Source organism: Chironomus tepperi, unplaced genomic scaffold (genome assembly GCF_022539635.2).
Source record: "Chironomus tepperi strain 1889 unplaced genomic scaffold, CSIRO-AGI_Ctep_v1 contig_445, whole genome shotgun sequence".
Lineage (NCBI taxonomy): Eukaryota > Metazoa > Arthropoda > Insecta > Diptera > Chironomidae > Chironomus > Chironomus tepperi.
In genome coordinates this window covers 2593707-2614642 of record NW_027226567.1, presented here as the reverse complement: position 1 = coordinate 2614642, position 20936 = coordinate 2593707, and the positions used below count along the sequence as shown (strand labels likewise).

The window sequence follows — 20936 nt, the reverse complement described above, 5'->3', positions numbered from 1 at the left end:
CTTTTTTTATCTTTTTTACATCGCGAATCTCAGTTCTATTTGTGATCTGAATCTTGTGAGATTAAGACGTAGTCGAGATGGGTGAATTAAAGCAGAAATTCCCTACAAGCACATATTTTATCCTTTGGAATCTATTTTTTGATAGATTCTCAGCTGGTGGATTTATGGGTAAGTTACCAATTCTAATATTGTCATAATCTTGCCACCTAATTCCTCAATATTTTTATAAACAGTGATCCTTGCCATTTATTTAAACCAAAAGCTCAAATTCGACCCAAGCACAGCAACAGCTTTATATTCCGTCAATGAATTCTGCCTCTACTCTTTCTCAATTGTTGGTGCGATTATCGCCGACTGCTATTGGGGAATCTACAGAACACTTACAGGAATGTCGATACTCATTGCACTAAGTGGAACAGTCGTATCAGTTGCATCAATAGATCTGCCATTCTTTAATATTCGAGTAATGTCATTAATAGGTCTTATAATCACTATGATTGGTGCTGGATGTGTCAAGACAAGCCAAAATGTCTTTGGTGGAAATCAATTTAAGTTGCCCGAGCAGTCAGCCCTTCTGGATTATTACTTCTCAATGCATTATTTTGCAACTAAATTCGGGCAAGTTGCAGGAATGATTTTTGTTCCAATTTTGAGAGAAGATGTGAAATGTTTTGGACAAAATGATTGTTATCCAGCAGCCTTTGGTGCTCCAACTATCGCAATTTTTATAGCTTTTATCATTTTACTGCTTGGAAAGAAGAAGTTTGTTCATGTTCCTCCGGCTGACGAAAATGCAGTAATCAACGTTTTTAAGTGTATTGTGGTAAAATTTATATTCATTAATCAAATATTTTTGTTTTAAAGCTACAATTTTCTTTGCATTCAGTATGCTTTGAAGAAGAAATTCTTAGCAATAAGTTCACCGATCACAAGAGATCACTGGCTTGATTTTTCAGAAAAGAAATTCGGTCCGGAGCTTGTAAAAGATACAAAAACGCTACTTAATGTTTTGACTATGTTCCTTCCACTGCCGGTTTATTGGGCCCTGCTTTCTCAGCAAGCGTCCCGTTGGGTATTTCAAGCTACACGAATGAATGGTGATATTGGATGGTACACGATTAAACCTGATCAAATGATTGTTCTTGGACCATTATTTACTATTTTATTGATTCCGATGTTCAACAAATTCCTTTTTCGAATACTTGCAAAATTCGGAATTAGATCAACACTTCAGAAGATGGGTTGTGGAATGGTCTGTGCCTCATTATCCTTCGTAATCTCAGCATACGTCGAGTTTAAAATTGGTCAAGGTTCAATCTCTATTCTCTGGCTATTTCCACAATACTTAATGGTTGCCATATCAGAAGTTCTACTTTGGGTAGCTAATGTTGCTTTTGCATATACACAAGCACCACTGAATATGAAGTCTGTTATAACTTCTTTTGCATATATGTCGGCTGCGGGCGGAAGTGTAATTGTATTTACCATCAGTGGACTAAGACTTTTCGACTCGTTGATCAATGAGTTTTTGTTTTATGCCTTCATGATGTTTATTGTCACAATTTTCTTTGTATTTCTTGCCAAGCGATACAAGTATCGTGAAGTAAGCAATATTGAGTTAGATGTTGAAAATACAGAATTTGAAAACTAGTAAATATTACAAAACAAGAATAAAACTAACAAATATTTTCGGAAAAAAATGTCTTCTCACTGATGTGACTTGATTTTTTATACAGTCTTTCCACACACACGCTTCAGATGTTCCCGAAAAAATCATGTTCTTGATTAGATACTCCAATAAATGATAAAGTCTATCAGTTGTCTCTCGGTTCTTTTTCATTGTCCTAACTGAGTCATTTAATAACTTTGAATCTGACTAGACGTTCAAATAATATAAACATGGCTAATTCAGACTCTTCTAGTGAAGCTACTGTAGCTAATCGGAGATTTCCAAAATCAGTTTGTTTAGTGCTGTTCAGTAAATTTTTGGAAAGATTTTGTGCAACTGGAATCAGCGGTAAAATTCAATAAAATTTTGAAATAAGTTGCATGTTTTAAATTTTATTTTAATTCCAGCCATTCTTGTTGTTTATTTGCACACAAAGCTTGGATTTGATCAAAGTTCGTCGACCGCAATTTATCATTTAAATGAGCTTTTTACATTTTTCTTTCCACTTTTTGGAGCCATTCTGGCTGAAAGTTACTGTGGATTATTTAAAGCTATTGTTACAACGTGCTTTATAGCTTTTGTTGGAGGTTTAGTTGTTACACTGTCCACGATCGGAGGTATTGCTACGTTTAAAATGTAAGTATTAAAGTTTTTGAGTTTAAATATTCTGAATCCTCAATTATTTTAATACTTGACAGATCCTTAACACTCATTGGATTGGTATTACTTTACGCAAGTCTTGGAAGCATGCGTTCAAACTTGGTTGCCTTTGGAGCTGATCAGTATGTTCTTCCAGGTGAAGCAAAGGGTCGTGAGCTTTATTTTCCGCTTCAAATGCTTTGCATCAAATGTGGTTCGCTATTGGGTCGAATAGTTGTGCCGATTCTTCGAGAAGATGTCAAATGTTTTGAAGAAGACAGTTGCTACTTTTTGGCATTTGGAGCTCCTACTTTGACAATCTTGTTAGCCTTTATAATTATGATTTGTGGAAAGTCAATCTTTATCCATATTCATTATTCTGGAAATATGTTTATGAAAATGATCAATTCCATCACTTATGCATTGAAGAAGAAGAATCAAATAGAAGTAAAAAGTCACTGGCTGGACTATGCAGAGAATAAATACGGCGAGGATCACGTGAAAGCTACGAAGTTAGTTCTTGAAAATTTAGTGATTTTCCTTCCAACGGCATTTTACTGGGCTGTATTTGCTCAGCAAGGATCACGATGGATATTTCAAGCTATGCAAATGAATGGCGATGTTGGAATTTTTGTGATCAAGCCTGATCAAATGATTGCATTGAATTCGATTTTCTCAATAATGTCATTGCCACTCTGCAACTTCGTTTTGTTTCCACTCGTAGCTAAACTTGGATATGGATGTTTGTTGAAAAGGATTGCAATTGGTGGATTTTTGTGCTGTTTTTCGTTCATTCTTGCATCAATTGTCGAAGTCAACATTTATGAAAAAGAGAAAATTTCCATTTTATGGTTGATTCCTCAATTTGCAGTCCTAGCAATAAGTGAGAATTTTGTCTACATTTCACTCATCGATTTTGCTTATTCAGAGACTCCACACGGTATGAAATCTGTCATGACTGCGATTGTCTTTCTATTGATTGCATTCGGAAATTTATTTATCACATTTATCAGCAGTTCTAAGTTATTTAATTCACAATTTTATGAGTTTTTGTTTTATGCTGGCATATTATTTGTTGATATGATTATTTTTATTGGATTGTCAAATAAGTATATGAGGAGAAAAAACAGACGCGTGTCAGATGTAGAGATGTAAACTCTTAGACTAATTGCATTTAATTAAGCTTTAAATATATTGCAAAATTTATCTTGTGTTCAAATTTAATTATGCTGTTACGGCACATACAATTCACTGAACTAATAAAAAAATATTTTCTAAAAATAATAAAAATAGTTCTTAATTAAAATTTCATGTTTAAAATCAAACAGAATTTACAACAATGAAGCATTTCCATGTTATACATTACTGCATGCTACAGTTTTGCATCTTAAGTAGCGAGTTATTCTGATGTCTTTATAATGTATGCGCAAACATGTTGCCTTTTAGCGCGATTTAATCAATAAAGTAATTATCATAAACATATTTAAAATTGACAGAAAATATCAAAAAATACTTAACGCACATTAGTTTTTAGTTACTCAAAACTGTGCCTAACTATTAAAAAAATATTGTATCTTACAAAAGCAATCTTTTTAGTCTCATTAAGTGCGTTAATAGACCTGCCATGTAATAATTTTTTATCTGAATTCCCTCTATATATTCAATCTTCTTTAATGTTCGTTACAATAAATCTTTCATTGCTGTATCCCACAAGAGCCGGATATATAGGCGAAAAATGCAAAAACATGTTTTCATTTACCATTCAAATTGAAATACCCTCCACGCAAATATTATAAATAACTAAAGAAGATGCAGAATAAAAAAAACATAGAAATGTGATCATTATCAATCTGTTCTATATAAATTCAATTTTATGCATTTCACATATGCGTCGTTCTCAAGACGCTCAAATTGGTTTATTTCGTTCTCAAGTGAATTAAAATAAAATTCTCATTTTTTCTAGTTTAAGAATTATCAAAAAAACGTTTTCGTGACAAAATCAAATTAAGGGATACAACAATCATCCATAAAACCATTTTACTCTTTCATATAATTAGAGTCATGAGAACACAAAATTATTATTTTCATAATATTTGGATGAACAGAATTAATTTTATGAAATGTATCATATGCTACTTGACTAATCGAGTTTCTATTTTAAATTACGAATAAAGATGAGTTTGAAAAGGATTGCGAGAGGAAACGCTGTATGATAGATATGATAGACCTTTTTATAATTTTAAGTTACAGAATGTACAGTTCAATGAAACCACATTGATGACATTTTTAACTGGAAATCAAATATTCGGTTACATTGTGGTAAGTATTAAATCCTTATGGATGAATTTTATATCCTCGGTAGTATAGTGGTGAGTATCTTATCCTTATGGACGAATTTTATATCCTCGATAGTATTGTGGTAAATATCTCATTCTTATGGACGAATTTTATATCCTCGGTAGTATAGTCGTGAGTATCTCATCCTTATAGATGTATTAAATAAATGAATATAATGAAGTCCTTACCTGTGACTGTGCCATTAATTGGCATTTTTCTGCTATTTGCTATTTTTGACCTAAAACACAGATTAACATTCAACATTCACAAAAATGCCCTGAAAATATCAAAATTTCATTCAATAATTATTTATAATACGATCCAAAACAAGAAATAATAAGCCACTTTGAAATTGAAACGGCGCTCAAAGGAATGAATGAGTTAAAATCACAAAAAAAAATTTCGATTCGTGTCTCGATCCAAAATTCCATAATTCGCCTAATCATATCATTTATGATTGTTTCGTTGGAACTTTAAGGTATATATTTGATAATTAGGGTAACAAAATGTATCTTTCCGTTTTTTCTCATAATGACGTTGTTCTATACGTCTCGCGATAGAATTTCTTTTAATTAAATGGACAACAATTTTTAAATCAATTACAAACCGAGATGAAACTAAGTCTTTTATTCCTCCATCTGATCTCGTATCTTTTATTCATCTAAATTGCTTATTTAAACGCAAAAAAAAAGTTACATGAAAATTATTTTCAATATTTTTATAAAAAGAGAACATGATACCTATATTGTTGCTATAATACCCTATTGTAGATGAAAAATTGTTGTTAAACAAAAAAGATTTTTATTTATATTTGCCGCTATTATTTATATCTTTGCAATTTTTTTAAGTAATTTTTGTTTTTTATTCAAGAAATTTACTTGTTTTTTTTTTCATGAAATCTTAATAAGTATTTGTTACTATTTTCTTCAATTTTTTAATTTGCGCAAAAGGATCTCTAGCCTTGAATTTTTTTTCATTTTGAGATATAAAGTTACATAAATAATTCTCAGTTAATAATAATATTTGAAATTAAAATTTTTAATTTCTTCAAATTTTTAAAAAACAAAAAAAAATATTTATTTATCAATAAATTTGTATACGGATCATATTTGACGCCTACACAGAAAATTATATTGGTTTATTAGCACATTATACAGTAAAAAAATGTGAAAAGATTATTAAAAAAAAGAAGTACAAAAAGGAAAAGCAACTGAAAAAAATCCTCATGCAAAATTTTTAATTTAATTAATAATTATGTAAATTGAAAAAGTATTTTAATAGTTCATTGGAAAATATGTTAAATTTCCTAGTCTTAGAACTGCCTTAGCACAGTCATTTCGTCGTATGAAAGCATATTGTCTTCAAAACCCGAGCAATTATTGTTTTCGAGGTATTCAGTTGGTGATATTTTGAAAGAAAATATCAAAGATGGCTAAAAATGCCGTCAATTAGGATTATTATCGACTGATGGAACTATGGTGCTGATTTTAAGTGCTTTAACGACTATCGTGATATACTGACCTGCCTAAGCAGCACAGCGTGTTCCGAGTTAACGATAACACGCTTAGTTGACCTAACGTCACACGTGAGGGCTGATTTTGAAAAATTTTGACAGCCGGCTGAGCTCTCATTCAGGAATTCCCTTTAGATGATCTAAAGATTCACGTCTGTGATTTCATCAGGAATTATACTCAGAATCTTGATGATTAGTTCCAATTGATCCACTGTGAATCGTAGAGCGTTGAAATAGTAGATGAGCAGGCGTCGGTTATTGACTAAATCAGCTATATCTGTTTTTGTTGGTCTACCTCATTCTCTACAGTTGTTCGCAAAGTGATTTTCCTTCTGTCAACACTCCGTTCGCTATTTGTGTTCCAAAACAATGCATATCTCACAATGTCTGTTCCATGAAGCTTGATTAGCCTCATTTATCAGCTTGCATTGTATCCAAATGTCGCATAAAATATTGTATGCCAAGAGCACTTGACGTTTAAGGTCATTAGCCTTTGCTGATGTATTTCCAGCTTGATCTTTATCTGCGTTATATTGTCAATTGTTCCATCAGCATGATTATGTTGTAGGCGATGCATGCTTATGCTTGACCAGATAATTGTTAATTTTCTGCATTCAGTACCGAAATCCCTCAATTATTTATATCACTCGGGCGTAATTTTAACCAAATGTTAAACTTTTAATTACTATATTTTAATTAATAAAAATTTCTGAGCAAAGCTACATATAATTACAGGAAATTTGTTATGGAACTTGATTAAATGAACTATTAATCCGCTATTTCAATTACATTTTGAGACATTCATACATTGTACAAATATTTTTTTCATCTTTTTTTTTTTGTTTTGGAAATTTTTAATAAAAAGAAGTTTAAAAATAATATTATTTACTTGAAACTTTTATTTAATCTATGCTGGTAATTGCAGTTTCTTGCCCTTCAACACTAAAATGATAGAAGAATTGAAATTTATTAGGTATTAGTATTGTGGAATAAGTAAGGTGATTCAGATGACCAAGATGGTTGAAATCATTCAATTAAGCAGAATTCTATGGAGTCTGACGTGTTAATTAGCAGTGATATTCTAAGCCTTAGTGTCTATTATATGTAGACAGCCGTATATTATCTCACAATAACTAATTTTTTTAAAAAAGCACAAAATCATGTTTAAAACTGAAGTTTTCATGCATTTTGAATGAAAATCTGTGCTTCACCACTGACTAGTCCATACACAGGCTTCCAGACTGTCAATTGACACATTCCAAACAAACAACCTTTACACACCTCCTTGGTCATCTTTCAAACCCCAATAAACACTTACCTTTCGTTATATATAAATAGAAGAAATCGCAGTACAAAATAGTTTGAACGATACCAGCGACAATAGCAATCAAGTCGTAATGACTTTCAGCTGCATATCGATAGATCTAAAAATGAAATAAAATAAATATAAGTTAAGGTGGTTTTATTTGTGTGGGAAAGATAAAAAATAATTATTTGATAAAAAATGATAATTATCATTAATTAATGACAATAAGGATGAAATTAGATGATAATTAATTAGCACACAAATAGATAGGAACTGACTGACATCGAAATTTTGGATGTCAAACTTGTACGAAAGTGAATTTTTATTCTATTCGAACTTGATCAAGTTGGCAACTTGAGTCTAACTTGACCTTCATATTATGCATTGTTGTCGATCAAGTTACACTTTATTTTCCCGAAAACTAAATGTCATGGATGCGACAACAGTTAAATTATTCAAAAATATTGACTCACCCAGTTGAAAATGTACAAAGCACGATAAGATCCAAGAGCAAATAAGTAATGACTCGTAATACTTTCAGCTTCGCCTGTCTTACTAACGAGGAAGAGTTGTGGTAAAATAGCTACAGACTCCAGATAAATTGAGAATGTCCATAATACCTAGAATAATAAAATCATTAAATGAAGATCCAGTAGATCCAGTAAATATCAATACTCACTTCTAATACGGTAAAGTCATGATTAATTAACAATGCAAGAATCACACAAGGAACAAGCAAGAATTCAATCCGGAATGAATCATGATTATGGTCATAAGTAGCACGAAATTTGACATACATCAAATAGAGAGTACCAAGTGATGATCCAATAAATACGACTTTCATAAATGTATTATAAAGACTGATGTATGTTGTGAATAAATCCAGATAGCGACTAAGGTAAACTATTGCAAATAAGATTTGTGACTTTCCGGAAATGCCTAAAAATGAGAGAAAAAGGAATAAATTAATGAAAGTGAAAAGCAGATGATATGGGAGTGTGTTGTATGTAGATATCAATAGTTCATGTTCAAGCATAAACTTGTAATTGATAAGCCACGTCGGTCGAAATTTTTGTGGGCTGGATCATCATTTTATTTCCGAATTTATCTATGACTATCAATTATATAACAATGGAAACAATCTAGTTAATTAATTTTCAATGAAAGATGAATACTTAATCATGTATTAATCATCAAAATTCAAATAAATCAATTTTCTCAGACGATTCTTTTTGTTTTGTCCTTATCAAAAATCCGAAATCATTTATGAGGTCATTTGACTAACATTCACTAATTAATATTCAGGCCATTAAGTATTTGGAGCAGCAGTTATCATTTTAAACGTTTTTATAGAGCATTTAAACAATTGTCAGTCCATAATTTTGTTAATTTAATTCTCCGACACAACTTTTTTTCACACAATTTTTTTGATTGCCGACTTTTTTAATTTACCTGCACAAGATCGAGTCTTCCATATCTTCAAAAGCAATATTATGATGGCTAATAGATGTGATAAATCACCAGCTAGTCTAAAAATGTTCATTTTAATATATTTAATAGATTTATCCTTTAAAAATTAATGTTGAAAAATTATATAGACGTGGATGCTTTTTAAGTTTGGAATTGTATTGTGACTACTTGGGAAGCGCTTTTTGCTCTTTGTATAAATTTTGATTTCATGTAAATTGATGTTTTCTTCCAATAAACTGCTTAATGATTGATAATTCAAATTTTATTGACTGCTTTGATTATTCACCATTTAATTAATTTCAATTTATTGCTTGCTACGATGTGATAATTTATTTATTTGCGTTTTTCAAATAATGTTGGTCAATAACACAACCCAAATGCAACGATTTTAAAAAAATTGCTAATTCGAACTTGATTTCGAAAATTTTCGATAACGGTTTTGTTTACAAATTATGTCAACAAAAAAGAATATTGTGCAAGATGGAAAAATTAGTTTTTCTCCCTGAAAAGTAAGTTAATTAAAGCGAAATAAATGCGTATTAGATAAAATAGCTGTCAATCTAAGCTACTGATTAAATTTTTATGGAAATTATAGTGTATTTCATGAAATATAAGCTTGATAATTTAGAGCATTTTGACATAAAAATTTATATTCTTCTATAATTATTTTGCTTAGACAGACAGGAAAATCGTTTATGACAGCCTTAAAGAAAGTAAAATTTACTAAATTAGATGTGCATGAACAATTTATACAAATAAATTTCAGATAGATCGCAAAACGGCATAGAAAAGGCAAAAAATGCAGTACAGTCTAGCATGAGTACACAAAGTACTTAGGTAAGTGAAGACTAAAGGAATCAGTTTTACAAACAAACATTCAATTTTACTCCTTGGCTTAACAATAAACTTTGCTAATCTATCAAACTATTCCTTATTAATTTTCCAAAGTTAACCTTTATTATCTTAGATAAATATTTTCTCCCTTAGCTGACCTGAAAAATGTCAAATGTAAATCGTATAAGTCCTTACCATGTCGGAAAGTGAAGCATCTATAAAATGATATGGGATTAAGAAAAAAGTTTACTCTTCATGATTGTAAGTTTTATTTACTTACTTTCAAACTTGATTACTGAATGAAGACACACATTGAAGTTATATGCACTTCTCAGATGCAATTATCTAGTGAGTTGGAATTTGTCTTTAAGAACTGACTTACTTTGATAGGTTTAAAGGAACACGAGTGGACAAAATTCATTATTAAGTACTAGTCACTAACTATACATTAACTTGTCCTCAACTAGTTATAACGTACTTTTGTCCTGTCGGGAAAACTATGGTAACTGCTTCAAAGCTCATCATATCAAGCAACACCGACACCTAATGTTCTGTAATTTAAAAATAATACTAAGCTGTGACAAAAGAATTAGACAATAAAAAATCAAATTCTTAGATGAAAGAATAGCAATTTTTATTTCATTTTTTATTTAAGAATTTCAAAACACTTTAATATTTTTTTATAGATATTTTAATCTATTGAATTTTTTTTTTATATTTTTTTTCTTTTCTTTCTTGAAATATTTTTTCAAATGTTCATCTTAAGATTAAATAATGTTTTTTTTTTTTTTTTTTCAAATAGAATATCTCAAATAATAATGGAATATCATCGATAAAAGTAATTAATATCGAATCATTATTGCATTTTTGCTCATGTAACTTTAGAGTAATTGAAAAAAATTTCTATTATTTCTGTTCTATGGCTATCATATTTTTTATTATATATGAGCTTTTATTGACTGGATAGTCAAAGATGATACTTCAAATTTCTATTTTTTCTTTATCATATTCTTTGTGTTTTTTTCTGTTATAAATTTTAGTAAATTAAATGCTATTTATTTACTAAAGACTTCACCTTTATTGGAAATAAAGATTTAATTAAAAATTATTAACCAATGAAATTTATTTCCATTTAGTAATTAATTTTTAAATAAACAACTTTGAGTACATAAAGATTAATGAAAACTTTTTTTTTTTCTCTTTAAGTTTCTAACTCACTTAAACACTTGGACGTAATGAATAATTTTCTTGATATATTCATCTCCAGTTCTTTTCTTCTTGTATCAATATTTATGTGTGCTTTCATACAAACATGAAACGAGGAAAATAATAAACATTATTAGATGTATACAGTACACGTGTACAATGGAATGAGAGAAATTGTTTTTCAATAAATTTTTACAGGTCATCATAACACATTCTAATAAATTATTGTTTAGCTTAAGGAAAATAAATTATTGGTTTACTCTTTTTTTCGGGGTTCATGACTCAACTGAATGCTTTTTAAGAGGAATTTGATGCTTTTTGAGAATGTATTAAGGGGTCAGCATGATATCTATTCTGGGATGATATCTTAGAGATTTACAAATTGCGATTATCAATTGCTGTGGATTATAAATCATACATATTTGCATTCAAGTTGCTAGCTTGTCCAAATTCTCATTTTCTCCATCAAATTGAATCGAATATTCTCAAAGATTCATCAAAAAAGATATTTTGGTCACAAAGTCAAAGTCATCAAAGTTGAAATTCACATCACGTGTACATGATTCCATAAAAATATCAGCATAAAAGCATACATAAATATTCCAAACTCATGAAATTGCTAATGAATTTCAGACCAATCAGGAGGTATCTAGTAATTAAATGAGATTAAATTTGATTTTAATGTTTAGAAAAATTCTTTTACATGTTTGATTATCTTATTTAAATCTTTTTTTCTTTTTCACCTTCTAATTTGGCATACATTTTTCATTTATTTCCGTTTTTTTTTAATGTCTTATTTAATCGAAGAAGAAGAAGATGTAAAAATAACAAATAAAGTTCTTTCAAGATACATTTTGAGTAGCTAAAAGGTTTTTGAGAATGAAAAAAACAAGATAAATACATAAATGTTAGAATGAAACTAAATATCTCATGAGATTCGATAGAAAATAAATTAACGACTGATGAGTAATGCTTATTCAAATATAGATTAAAGGTTCATATAATATTATCAAAAAAAAAAATCGATAGAACATTCTATACAGAGTGAATAAAATGTGATGAAAATATTTCACTCTCAAAATTAGATTATAAAGAATATTAAATGAACATTTTCATCGAATTTATTCACTCATTAAATTTGTATTTAGAAAGGTTTTTAAGGCAGTGCAGTGTAATGAAAATTATTATTATTATTATTATTATTTTTTTTTAGAAGATTTTCCTTTCATTTTTTTTAATCATCTTATCTCTTATTTGCTAAATATGCATTAAGTTTTTACTTCTAATCTGTTTTTTGTCTCTCAATTTTCTATCTGAATTAAACTCCCTTTTTTTGAAGTTTTATGGTCAGTTTAACTCTTTTATCCTTTTTGCATAACATAACCTCAAAAAAACTTTTTCCAAACTAATGCATTTTGGTTATTATTATGCATTTTGCAGAGCATTTTGATTGTTATGAATGGTCATTTTATTACTGTAGATATTTCTTTATTACTGTTTCTGTTGAGAGCAGATCTCGATGTCGACTTGAATTTGAATTGAAATGTTGACATTAGTCGACTCAACTCCATATAATAAGAAAATAGTCTTTAAACTCTGGTTAAGAGTTAAGAACATTTGGTTCTTTTGAATATTTTGCTATTTTATCAATAAAAGATACTCTAAATTCTAAAATATTGAATTCAATACTATTTTGGTTTTGACAAATCGAATTTCACAATTTAGATCAGCTTCAAGTGATTAAACTCTTGAATCTCTTAAATCTCTTGATGACTAAGCTGACTTTTGCAAATATATCAACCAACTTAACATTTTGGCTCTTGCAAATCTAACAAAATTCCAATATATAACCATTTGCTCTTTAATCTCCAAAATTCTATTCATTCACATACATTTGCACAATTTTTAAGATCAGTAGCCAAAGGACAAAAGAGAAAAACCGAACCGAATTTGCTTATGAATATATGAATATTTTAACAACTAGATCTTTTTGCAATTCAAATTTAAAAATTCTCCATTTTTTTCATAAAAATTTTTTAAAGAACAATTTAATATCAATTTAAAAAAGTTTTGAATGATTTAAATTTTGAAAAGTTTCTTTTTTTGAACATTAAATGAAGGAAACAAGACAAGAATAACTTTTTTTTTGTTTACATACATATTTTTTTGTTCTATTTTCTTGGGGACCATTAAGAATGCATTAATTATTCGAAAATGACTTCCCAAACTCGATACGGAATTCTCATCATCCCATTAAATCTCTCTTTCTCTGTTTTACTCTTCCTAAATTCATTAATATTGCGAAAATTCAAACTTGGCTCAAAGATTGAATTTCTAATTTATTTCACAAATATTTCTCATTATCCCCTCCTTTTCTTTTATTTACTCCGTTTACATCTGTATTACATTTCTGTTTTTCTGATGCTGTTCCTTCTGCACGTTCCAAAAAAACAATTATTTGAGAAGTCATTTTCATTATTTATTTTTTATTTTCTTATTTTTTCACATTTAATCAGGAATTTTTCGTCAATAAATATTGATTCGGGGTAATTTAAAAAGGCAAGAAAAAGGCTTCAAAATGTAAATTATTTTTTTGAGAAAAAATGCCGAAAGGTTCTTGCACTTTTGACTTTATTTGCTTTAAAATTTCATATTTTTGTAAGTGCTCAACCTTAGACACGAAGAATTTTTATTGGATCGTTCTGTATTTTTTTGGTCAAATTCCTTTAGAAAGTTTAAAAACATTGATCATAAGTTTGATATTTTGAAAATTTAATGCTGATTTAAGGGAAATTTTAGATTTTTCATTATTCTTTATTCCCACTAGTCAATAGATCATCCAATATTTAAGATTCTATCCTCAATTTGAAATAGCGCATTCAAATCTCCTTAACCTTTCCCCAGCTTTAACTAATTTATTCAAGATAAGACTTTCTCAACTCCAAATGTCATCCAACTCTTATCTTTCATGCTTTATGACAAAATTAATTATTAAATTTCCTTAGAAAATCCGATCCGATCCGATTGAGAATAACAAATTAATTGGAATGTTTTGGCAGGTTGAGAAGTAGAAGAATTTAGAGTTAGTGACTCATGTTTAGCTTGTTATTTCGGATAAGGTGGAAGTTTTGAGTTTAATTCATAAGGAACTTTGGATAATTTGCATGTTTTTGAGTCATATTTAGGGAATTAAGGTTGAAAATCAATTGTTTTGATGATTTTTTGAGAAATGAGAAATGAGTCTTTCTTAGAAGATATTGATATAAATGGAATTAAGTGGAATCATTCCTCACTCTTAGGCTCTAAAAATATCTCAATCGGCCAAGACTTCAATCTTTTAACCTTTGAATTGTTTATAAAATTCCCAAATTTTTATTAGTATTTATAGTCCTAGCCCCACGACTATTTTTTCATTTTTTCATCAAAACAAAACAAAAAAACTCTTTTTTTACGACATCAATTTAAAACGATTTTCAATTAGAGAATTTTTTATATTTCAAATATTTTTTTGATCTAATTTCATAAGCTGTAATTCACTGTTTATTATTATTTTTTTCAAAAATTCTTTTATAATTTTAAATATTTATAAGTTTTTCTTGGTGTTTGGTGCTAATGCTACAACTGAGAGAGACTTTTATTCAATGGAACTACGGTGTAATTGTACAAATAAAGAATGTTAAGGTGTGGATGATTTGGGTTTTGGGTTGGAGTTGGTTCAAATGTTAGAACTAGTCATCAACTGTATTTTAACTTGCTATTAATTAGTTGGTTCCTTTCCAGATGGTCAGATAATCAATCCTGTCTCAAAAACTAGTCTTTAAGAGTTCATGACTCGTTTCCTTGGTACAGTTTGAGATTCTAATGACCAAATTCCACAAAACCCACCTCCAAATCATCTACACCTTAACAATAACCTATCATCATCTACATAATAAATTTGATCATCATCGATATGTAAAAAATGTGAATCAAATAACTTTTATGTTTAAGAAAATCGTTATGAAAATGCTACTAAGTGAAACACATGATCGAAAAATGAGTATATATGCATTATATTTGAAATGAAATGTACAGAAAATGTTTTAAAAATATTCTATAAATTTATCATTTTTTATCAGTAAAAGATTGTCCATTAACTTTTTTTTATTCAATATTTATTTATGTAAATATTTTTTTTGTTTTTCTTCATCATCGGATTATTGAGTTAATATTTTCTGTTATCACGCTTACTTCTAGTTAATATTATAATCAATACTTTTTTTCTTATCAAACATCGAGATTTCTAATTGAGAAAAATGATCAAAAAGTTAGACATTTTGATGAATATTTCAAAAATTTGGATTCAGAGCTCGAAGTTGATTCGAATTTCGAATTTCGAAAGTCGATTTAAGTCCACTTTTCAATAAAATACTCAATTCAACTTCGAATTCTAGTTTGAACTCAAATTTCATTTCTCAAAATCCAAAATTCTTCAAAATATTCCCAAAATGTCAAACTCTTCAAAAAAACATTCGAAGAATAAAATGAATAAAAATTTTTCTTGATCACCCATTCAGCAATCATTTGTCGAATCTTCATTTTATTGCCACCATATGACAATATTGATTACATTCTATATCGTTAGGGCATTTACAATCAGCAAATGGATTGGCAATACCGTCAGTTGTAGATTTATTTTATCATATTTGCATACTTCTTTAGAAATTGTTGTGGACGAAAGAAAGTAAAGAAAAAAACGATAGAGAGATGGATGGGGTTACATTTTATGTAAAAAGTAGTTGATAGACATTTTCTAAATTGATGCTTTGGAACTAACATTATTTCTGTATAGATTGATTGATTTTTTTGCGATGTATTGATGTAAAAGTGTGATATTTTCTGAAAACAGATGATTTTTATGGATATTTTGCATACATTTTGTGAATTTCTGGCTTGTTATTTAAAGACAAATCACCTTTATTTCTTTTGAATCTGGTTTGGATCTGATGTGTGGTTTATATAAACTAAGTTACTGAAGTGTAGCTTTAGTTTTGAATGTTTTCTACTAGCTGAAAAAGCTGCGATTAGTCAAAAGTAAGCAAAGCTCGAAGTCAACTTTTGTAAGGAAAAGTTTTTGGCATTGGCTTAACTTTTCAGAGGTTTTATAACAATTTTAGCCAAATTTCCATTCAAAAATCATTAATTCTGAGTTTTCAGCATTTTATGAACTTAATCAGTCCAAAAACAATCACAACGTCATAAATCTCACAAAATTGTGTCCATAAAAATGTCAAAAAATCTAATCCTTTTAAATTTCAGCATTCATCATGCAAGAAACTCACAAAAATATCATTTTGTAAAATTTTCTTCTTATTTCTCAAATGAAAATAACACAAGAAATGCAAAATTGTGTACATTTGCAATCTTCTCAGCAAGTTTCATGAAAATATCCTTCCACCCATTTCACAGAAGCTCAAATTTACTTTCTTCATTTCCACACCATCAAATCACTGAAATGTGCAAATTACTTTAACAAATCGACAACTGCCAGTGAAAATTTTTGTAAGTCGAATAGCGACAACAATACATTGGATGTCATTTGAAGGAATCATATCTCTCGTATGTGGAAGATAAATGGATGGGAAAAAAATGAAATTTATAGCACGAAAAAATAATTTTTTTTTTTTTTTTGATTTTCTTTTACAACAAATTAGAATGAAGAAATTCAGCATTTCTTCAGTCATTTTTCATAAGATGATGACCTACATTAAGAAGGACTATCTAGGAGCGGATTCAGAATTTTATTATTTTTTCTTATTTTTATTTTATTCAATTTTGACACTGCAAAAATGTTCTTGTCTATAAATGTATAAGTTTGATCCTTTTTTTTACTCTTTTTAGTTTGACTCGACTATTTAAAAAGTATACATGAGAAATATCCGAGTGACACAAATGAAGAAGGTTCTGTCATGGAGCTTTTGAGAGACTCGCTGAAGTTCCTTTTAATACCAAAAAGAAGCGGCCTCGGTTCGGCAGCCATATGTATGAATATTTTTGGAAAGTGGCAATATGCAACCGTATGCATAGAATATGGCATTATTCAGCCATATGCATGGAAAATAGCAATATGCAGCCGTATGCATGAAATATGTCAATATGGCAATATGCAGCTGCATGCATGGAATATGGCAATGTGCAGTCATATGCATGGAATATTCCAATTTGACAATATGCATGGAATATGGCGATATGGCTGTATTTGCCCTATACGGTCCATAGGGCTGCCAAACCCAGGCTTAAATTTGTGGCTCCTAAAAGAGGTTAAGAAGAGCCATAAAAGCTCCATGACAAAGCCTTTCTTCATTTATGTCACTCGGGATAGACAGTAGAATGGACAGATTTATTCAGATCTTAATGCGGTTGATGAATGTCTGGGGTGTAATATATTTTTTACTGGAATGAAAATTTCTTGAAGCGTAAAATTTAACATTTTTCATAAAGAATTTAAAACTTTCTTTTTTTACTCTCATTCTCTCTCGAATGCAGCTTAAGGACAGCTCTAAGCAAATATTAACACAGGTTTTTTTGTTTTATTGGGGAGCTTCACAATTTTTTATTCTCGCCGAATGTTACATATTCATAACATGAAATTTTTAAGACTCTTTTTCTTCTTTATTTACCCAACCTTTTGACGATGATAATATATTCGCTACTTAATTTTTAATATTCATCCTCTCACCTTTCATTTTTACCAAACGAGAAACAATTTTCAACATTAGAATTTTTTATTAGAAAAATTCACGTGCTTTTTTATTTTTGAGAGTACTTATTACGGAGTGTCAAGTGACGTGACTTAAAGTGAAATTTGTATTTTAGCAATTCCCTGTATTTATTAGCTTTTTTTAATGTTTTGTAAAAATGTTTGAATGTGAAAATGTTTTTTGTAAATTTGTTTTTAAGACTTGAAAATATTTGAAATGCTTTGAAACAGCTTTAGGTTGTTGAAGCACATTCACAGCTTCTGGCCACATCATTGATGCTTCTGGATCCTTTTTCAATGAGTATAAAATCAGAGCTCGATGTCGATTTGGATTTTGTATGAAAAATTCAGCTCAAGACGCTTCAAATTCATAAAATTCGAGTCGATTTCGAACTAAACTTGGATTTAGTATGGAATAGTCGATTCGACTTCATATGAAATTCAAGCTCAGAACTGTAATTGTGTTTCAGAATTTCAAATTTCTCAAGTCAAAAAAACATTTTGATTGAATTTCTCTAGTAAAAGTTGAGGACATCCTTGCGAAGAATTACTCTTACGTTCTAATGTTTAAACATTATTTTGGGGATTTAAAGTGAAAAATTTATTAAATCAGGATGAGAATTTTGAAAAAGTGTCCTGATAAATGATTAAGGTTAATACAAATTTCACGATTTTTACGATAGTGTCTGACTTTGTGTCTTGATTTACTAACTTATTCTCAATTTATGCTCTTTGTGATTCACTTTATCATGCTAAAATCTGACACTTACTCAAAATTCCAATCCCAATCTCAAAGTCCATTCTACTCGACAGATTATCATATATTTGAAACAGAACTAGAAGTCGACTTGAATTTTGTATTGAAACCTCATACAAAATTCAAGTCGACTTCAAGCTCTGATTTGAAATTTGATTTTGCAAATATTTAGTATCTCTTACTTTAACATTTTTTTTTTATTTTAATCAAACTTTTTTTTTTAAATCCATATTGCTCTACCTTATTTGAGCAACAGCTCAAAAACAAAAAATGTTTAATTTTTTTTTTTTATTTCATAAGCTTTGCATTTTTCCCCCATAAATTTTTATATGTTTATTTACGTTAAATGCTTTAAACAAATTTGTTTTTACTCAATTTTATTTTGTATTTTTTAATAAAAAAAAAGAAAATTTAATTTTTGCAAGAACAGAAAAAATCAACGAAATGCAATTTTTTGTTCGCTCAATAATATTACAAGTCAAGTTTAACAAAAACACTCAATTGCTTTTTTTATGAAATATATATTGGTAACGCAATAATATCACTTTACATATTACATAAAATTCAATACAATCGGCTTGTTTTTTAAATAAAATGCGATTTTTTATTGAAGCTTGATGAGGAATTTAAATTGTTGAATTTTTAAGGGTTGTCTAATCTGCGGTAAACTTTTAGTACCTTACTAAAAATAAGTAATTTTACTATAATCGTCATTATTTTTACTATCGTCCCTTTTTTTTCCCTCATCCAAACTTCAAATTGTCATCGTAATAATTTTGTTTTAAAATTAAATTTTTAGAATCTCGTATAATTTTAGAATACAGACTTAGAAGACTCATCACCATGAATGATATTATAAAATTAAAATAAAATTAGATATAAAAGATTAGAACGGAAAAATACTGATAATTAAGAAATATACTCGAACATTTTTTTGACACAATTTTTAAGCTGATTAGTCAAAAGATGATGATTAATACTTGTAATGCAATTGGGTTTTTGATAGGCAAAATTATGGAAAATTGCTAATTTGACTTGCTAGCTCTAACATACAAAGAGATTCTCACATTAATGAGCTTGCTCAAAGCGTGCTTTTTGCATACAAACGAGCATGCTCAAAAAAGTGAGTTTACTCAAAGATGCTCTTTGTCTGTTAGGGTAGCTTATCCGACAAGACAAAACTACATTTGAACTAGTCATTAACTTGTCTTTAACTAGTTATAGCATATTATAATCGACTCGAGCCTATCAAAGTCTTGAACTCAACATCTTTAGATCCTTTTTGCCCATTTTAAGCTATCAAACCATTAAGATCCATCTTTATTAGTTCCTCAGCTCAACAAAACATTCCCAAAAATGAGAATTGATTCAATTTTCCCAACCTCAATCATCTTTTGACTCTCGCTATTAATACAATAACTAAAATAACATTTTTTTGAACATTTTAAAATTCAACCGGGAAGACTATAGTTAACAAAAAACAAAAAAAAAAACAAAATTAAATGTATCATTTTCTTTCAAAAGCAAGGTACTCACTTAGATAGCACTTGGAATTTAACGTTTCTTGATTTTTTACAATGCAAATTATGCTGCATAATTTATAATATTTAAATAGAAAAAAATTGCAAATAAATTGTTGAGTTTTAATACTTAGTTGAGAATATGTCGGCTACATGCTCTAATGATAATGAAGAGAGTTGAAAAAGATACTTAAACAATAGCAACAGTGAAACCAGCATGAATGAAATGAAGAAAAAAAAATATCATTTAAAATCATGGGTTTACATTAATTATTTATCATCATAGCTTTAAACTGCTTTAAACCATAAACTTGAATAATTAATAAAGAAAAAAAAACTATTAATTATGGATTAATGTATATTAATAGTAAAAAGTAAAGATTTCTTTTTTTTTTTCATTTTTTTGATTGTTTTTCTCATCCCATTAGTAATTCATAAGCTAACAAATAGCTTAAATGTGTTGAACATATTCAGGATTTAAGTATGAGAATCCATTAAATTCAGTTTGATCGAGATTCATCATGAATAATTTATCTGTCGGCGTAAGATCTGTCTTTTCTGATGTGAACTGACGATCAAAGTTTGAGACATCTTTGCGATGTTTCTGTGAATGAAATAAGAAATAGAAGAAAATGAAAGTTAAAGGTGTGAAATGAATCCTTGAGATATTTTTGGATGTGATTGAGAGTTTTTGATGGATTAAACGTAATATTATGAGATGTGAGGGTTGATTTCATCGAATTTTGGCAATAATTTTGAGAATTTACGTATTTAACCTAAATTTTCTGTAAATTTTCAATCAAATGCACCAAAACTTGATTAAGTCGACCACATCATTGACCATTGAATTCAAATCAATTTCACAGTCAATTTCCAACTCCATCAAACCTCAACATCCATAAAAACAAGCTCAACACAAAAAAATGCACAATAACAAGTAACAAAG

At 28.9% G+C, this 20936-nt stretch overlaps 4 protein-coding genes and 1 long non-coding RNA gene across 6 annotated transcripts in view; 3 read left to right on the top strand and 2 right to left on the bottom strand.

Annotated features, from left to right (window-relative positions):
* Nucleotides 1-30: 30 nt before the first annotated feature.
* Nucleotides 31-1694, top strand: LOC139098250 (peptide transporter family 1-like). The gene is made up of 3 exons (XM_070650383.1): nucleotides 31-168; nucleotides 234-823; nucleotides 887-1694. Exons 1-3 carry the CDS (start codon nucleotides 78-80, stop codon nucleotides 1649-1651), a joined length of 1446 nt encoding a protein of 481 aa, XP_070506484.1. The 5' UTR covers nucleotides 31-77; the 3' UTR covers nucleotides 1652-1694.
* A 194-nt stretch (nucleotides 1695-1888) lies between these two features.
* On the top strand, nucleotides 1889-3463 carry LOC139098500 (solute carrier family 15 member 1-like). The gene is made up of 3 exons (XM_070650729.1): nucleotides 1889-2017; nucleotides 2077-2305; nucleotides 2368-3463. Exons 1-3 carry the CDS (start codon nucleotides 1900-1902, stop codon nucleotides 3461-3463), a joined length of 1443 nt encoding a protein of 480 aa, XP_070506830.1. The 5' UTR covers nucleotides 1889-1899.
* A 3571-nt stretch (nucleotides 3464-7034) lies between these two features.
* KdelR (ER lumen protein-retaining receptor) lies at nucleotides 7035-9104 on the bottom strand. The gene is made up of 5 exons (XM_070650131.1): nucleotides 8917-9104; nucleotides 8144-8403; nucleotides 7938-8084; nucleotides 7477-7582; nucleotides 7035-7100 (listed from the first exon to the last, which is right to left on the bottom strand). The coding sequence occupies exons 1-5, from the start codon at nucleotides 9005-9007 to the stop codon at nucleotides 7066-7068; spliced, it is 639 nt and encodes a 212-aa protein (XP_070506232.1). The 5' UTR covers nucleotides 9008-9104; the 3' UTR covers nucleotides 7035-7065.
* A 270-nt stretch (nucleotides 9105-9374) lies between these two features.
* LOC139098335 (uncharacterized) lies at nucleotides 9375-10355 on the top strand. The gene is made up of 3 exons (XR_011545170.1): nucleotides 9375-9443; nucleotides 9701-9771; nucleotides 9922-10355. It is a non-coding gene; the product is annotated as an uncharacterized lncRNA (long non-coding RNA).
* Nucleotides 10356-10534: 179 nt separating this feature from the next.
* Nucleotides 10535-20936, bottom strand: part of Pkc53E (Protein C kinase 53E) — a 71219-nt gene continuing 60817 nt past the window's right edge. For both annotated transcript variants that reach the window (XM_070650641.1, XM_070650642.1), the window contains one exon: nucleotides 10535-20594. In XM_070650641.1, the coding sequence (XP_070506742.1) occupies nucleotides 20442-20594 (153 nt within the window). In that variant the 3' untranslated portion in view covers nucleotides 10535-20441. The remainder of the gene's footprint in view (nucleotides 20595-20936) is intronic.

What these genes read in the sequence shown, in the direction of transcription:
- LOC139098500 (XM_070650729.1), top strand. Translation starts at nt 1,900, where the DNA reads ATGGCTAATTCAGACTCTTCTAGTGAAGCTACTGTAGCTAATCGGAGA. An exon ending in TTGTGCAACTGGAATCAGCG is followed by an intron (nt 2,018 to 2,076) that starts GTAAAATTCAAT and finishes TTTTAATTCCAG; the next exon opens with CCATTCTTGTTGTTTATTTG. An exon ending in GGTATTGCTACGTTTAAAAT is followed by an intron (nt 2,306 to 2,367) that starts GTAAGTATTAAA and finishes AATACTTGACAG; the next exon opens with ATCCTTAACACTCATTGGAT.
- KdelR (XM_070650131.1), bottom strand. Translation starts at nt 9,007, where the DNA reads ATGAACATTTTTAGACTAGCTGGTGATTTATCACATCTATTAGCCATC. An exon ending in GAAGACTCGATCTTGTGCAG is followed by an intron (nt 8,404 to 8,916) that starts GTAAATTAAAAA and finishes TCTCATTTTTAG; the next exon opens with GCATTTCCGGAAAGTCACAA. An exon ending in CTATTTATATATAACGAAAG is followed by an intron (nt 7,101 to 7,476) that starts GTAAGTGTTTAT and finishes CTATCATTTTAG; the next exon opens with TGTTGAAGGGCAAGAAACTG.
- LOC139098250 (XM_070650383.1), top strand. Translation starts at nt 78, where the DNA reads ATGGGTGAATTAAAGCAGAAATTCCCTACAAGCACATATTTTATCCTT. An exon ending in CTCAGCTGGTGGATTTATGG is followed by an intron (nt 169 to 233) that starts GTAAGTTACCAA and finishes TTTTATAAACAG; the next exon opens with TGATCCTTGCCATTTATTTA. An exon ending in ACGTTTTTAAGTGTATTGTG is followed by an intron (nt 824 to 886) that starts GTAAAATTTATA and finishes CTTTGCATTCAG; the next exon opens with TATGCTTTGAAGAAGAAATT.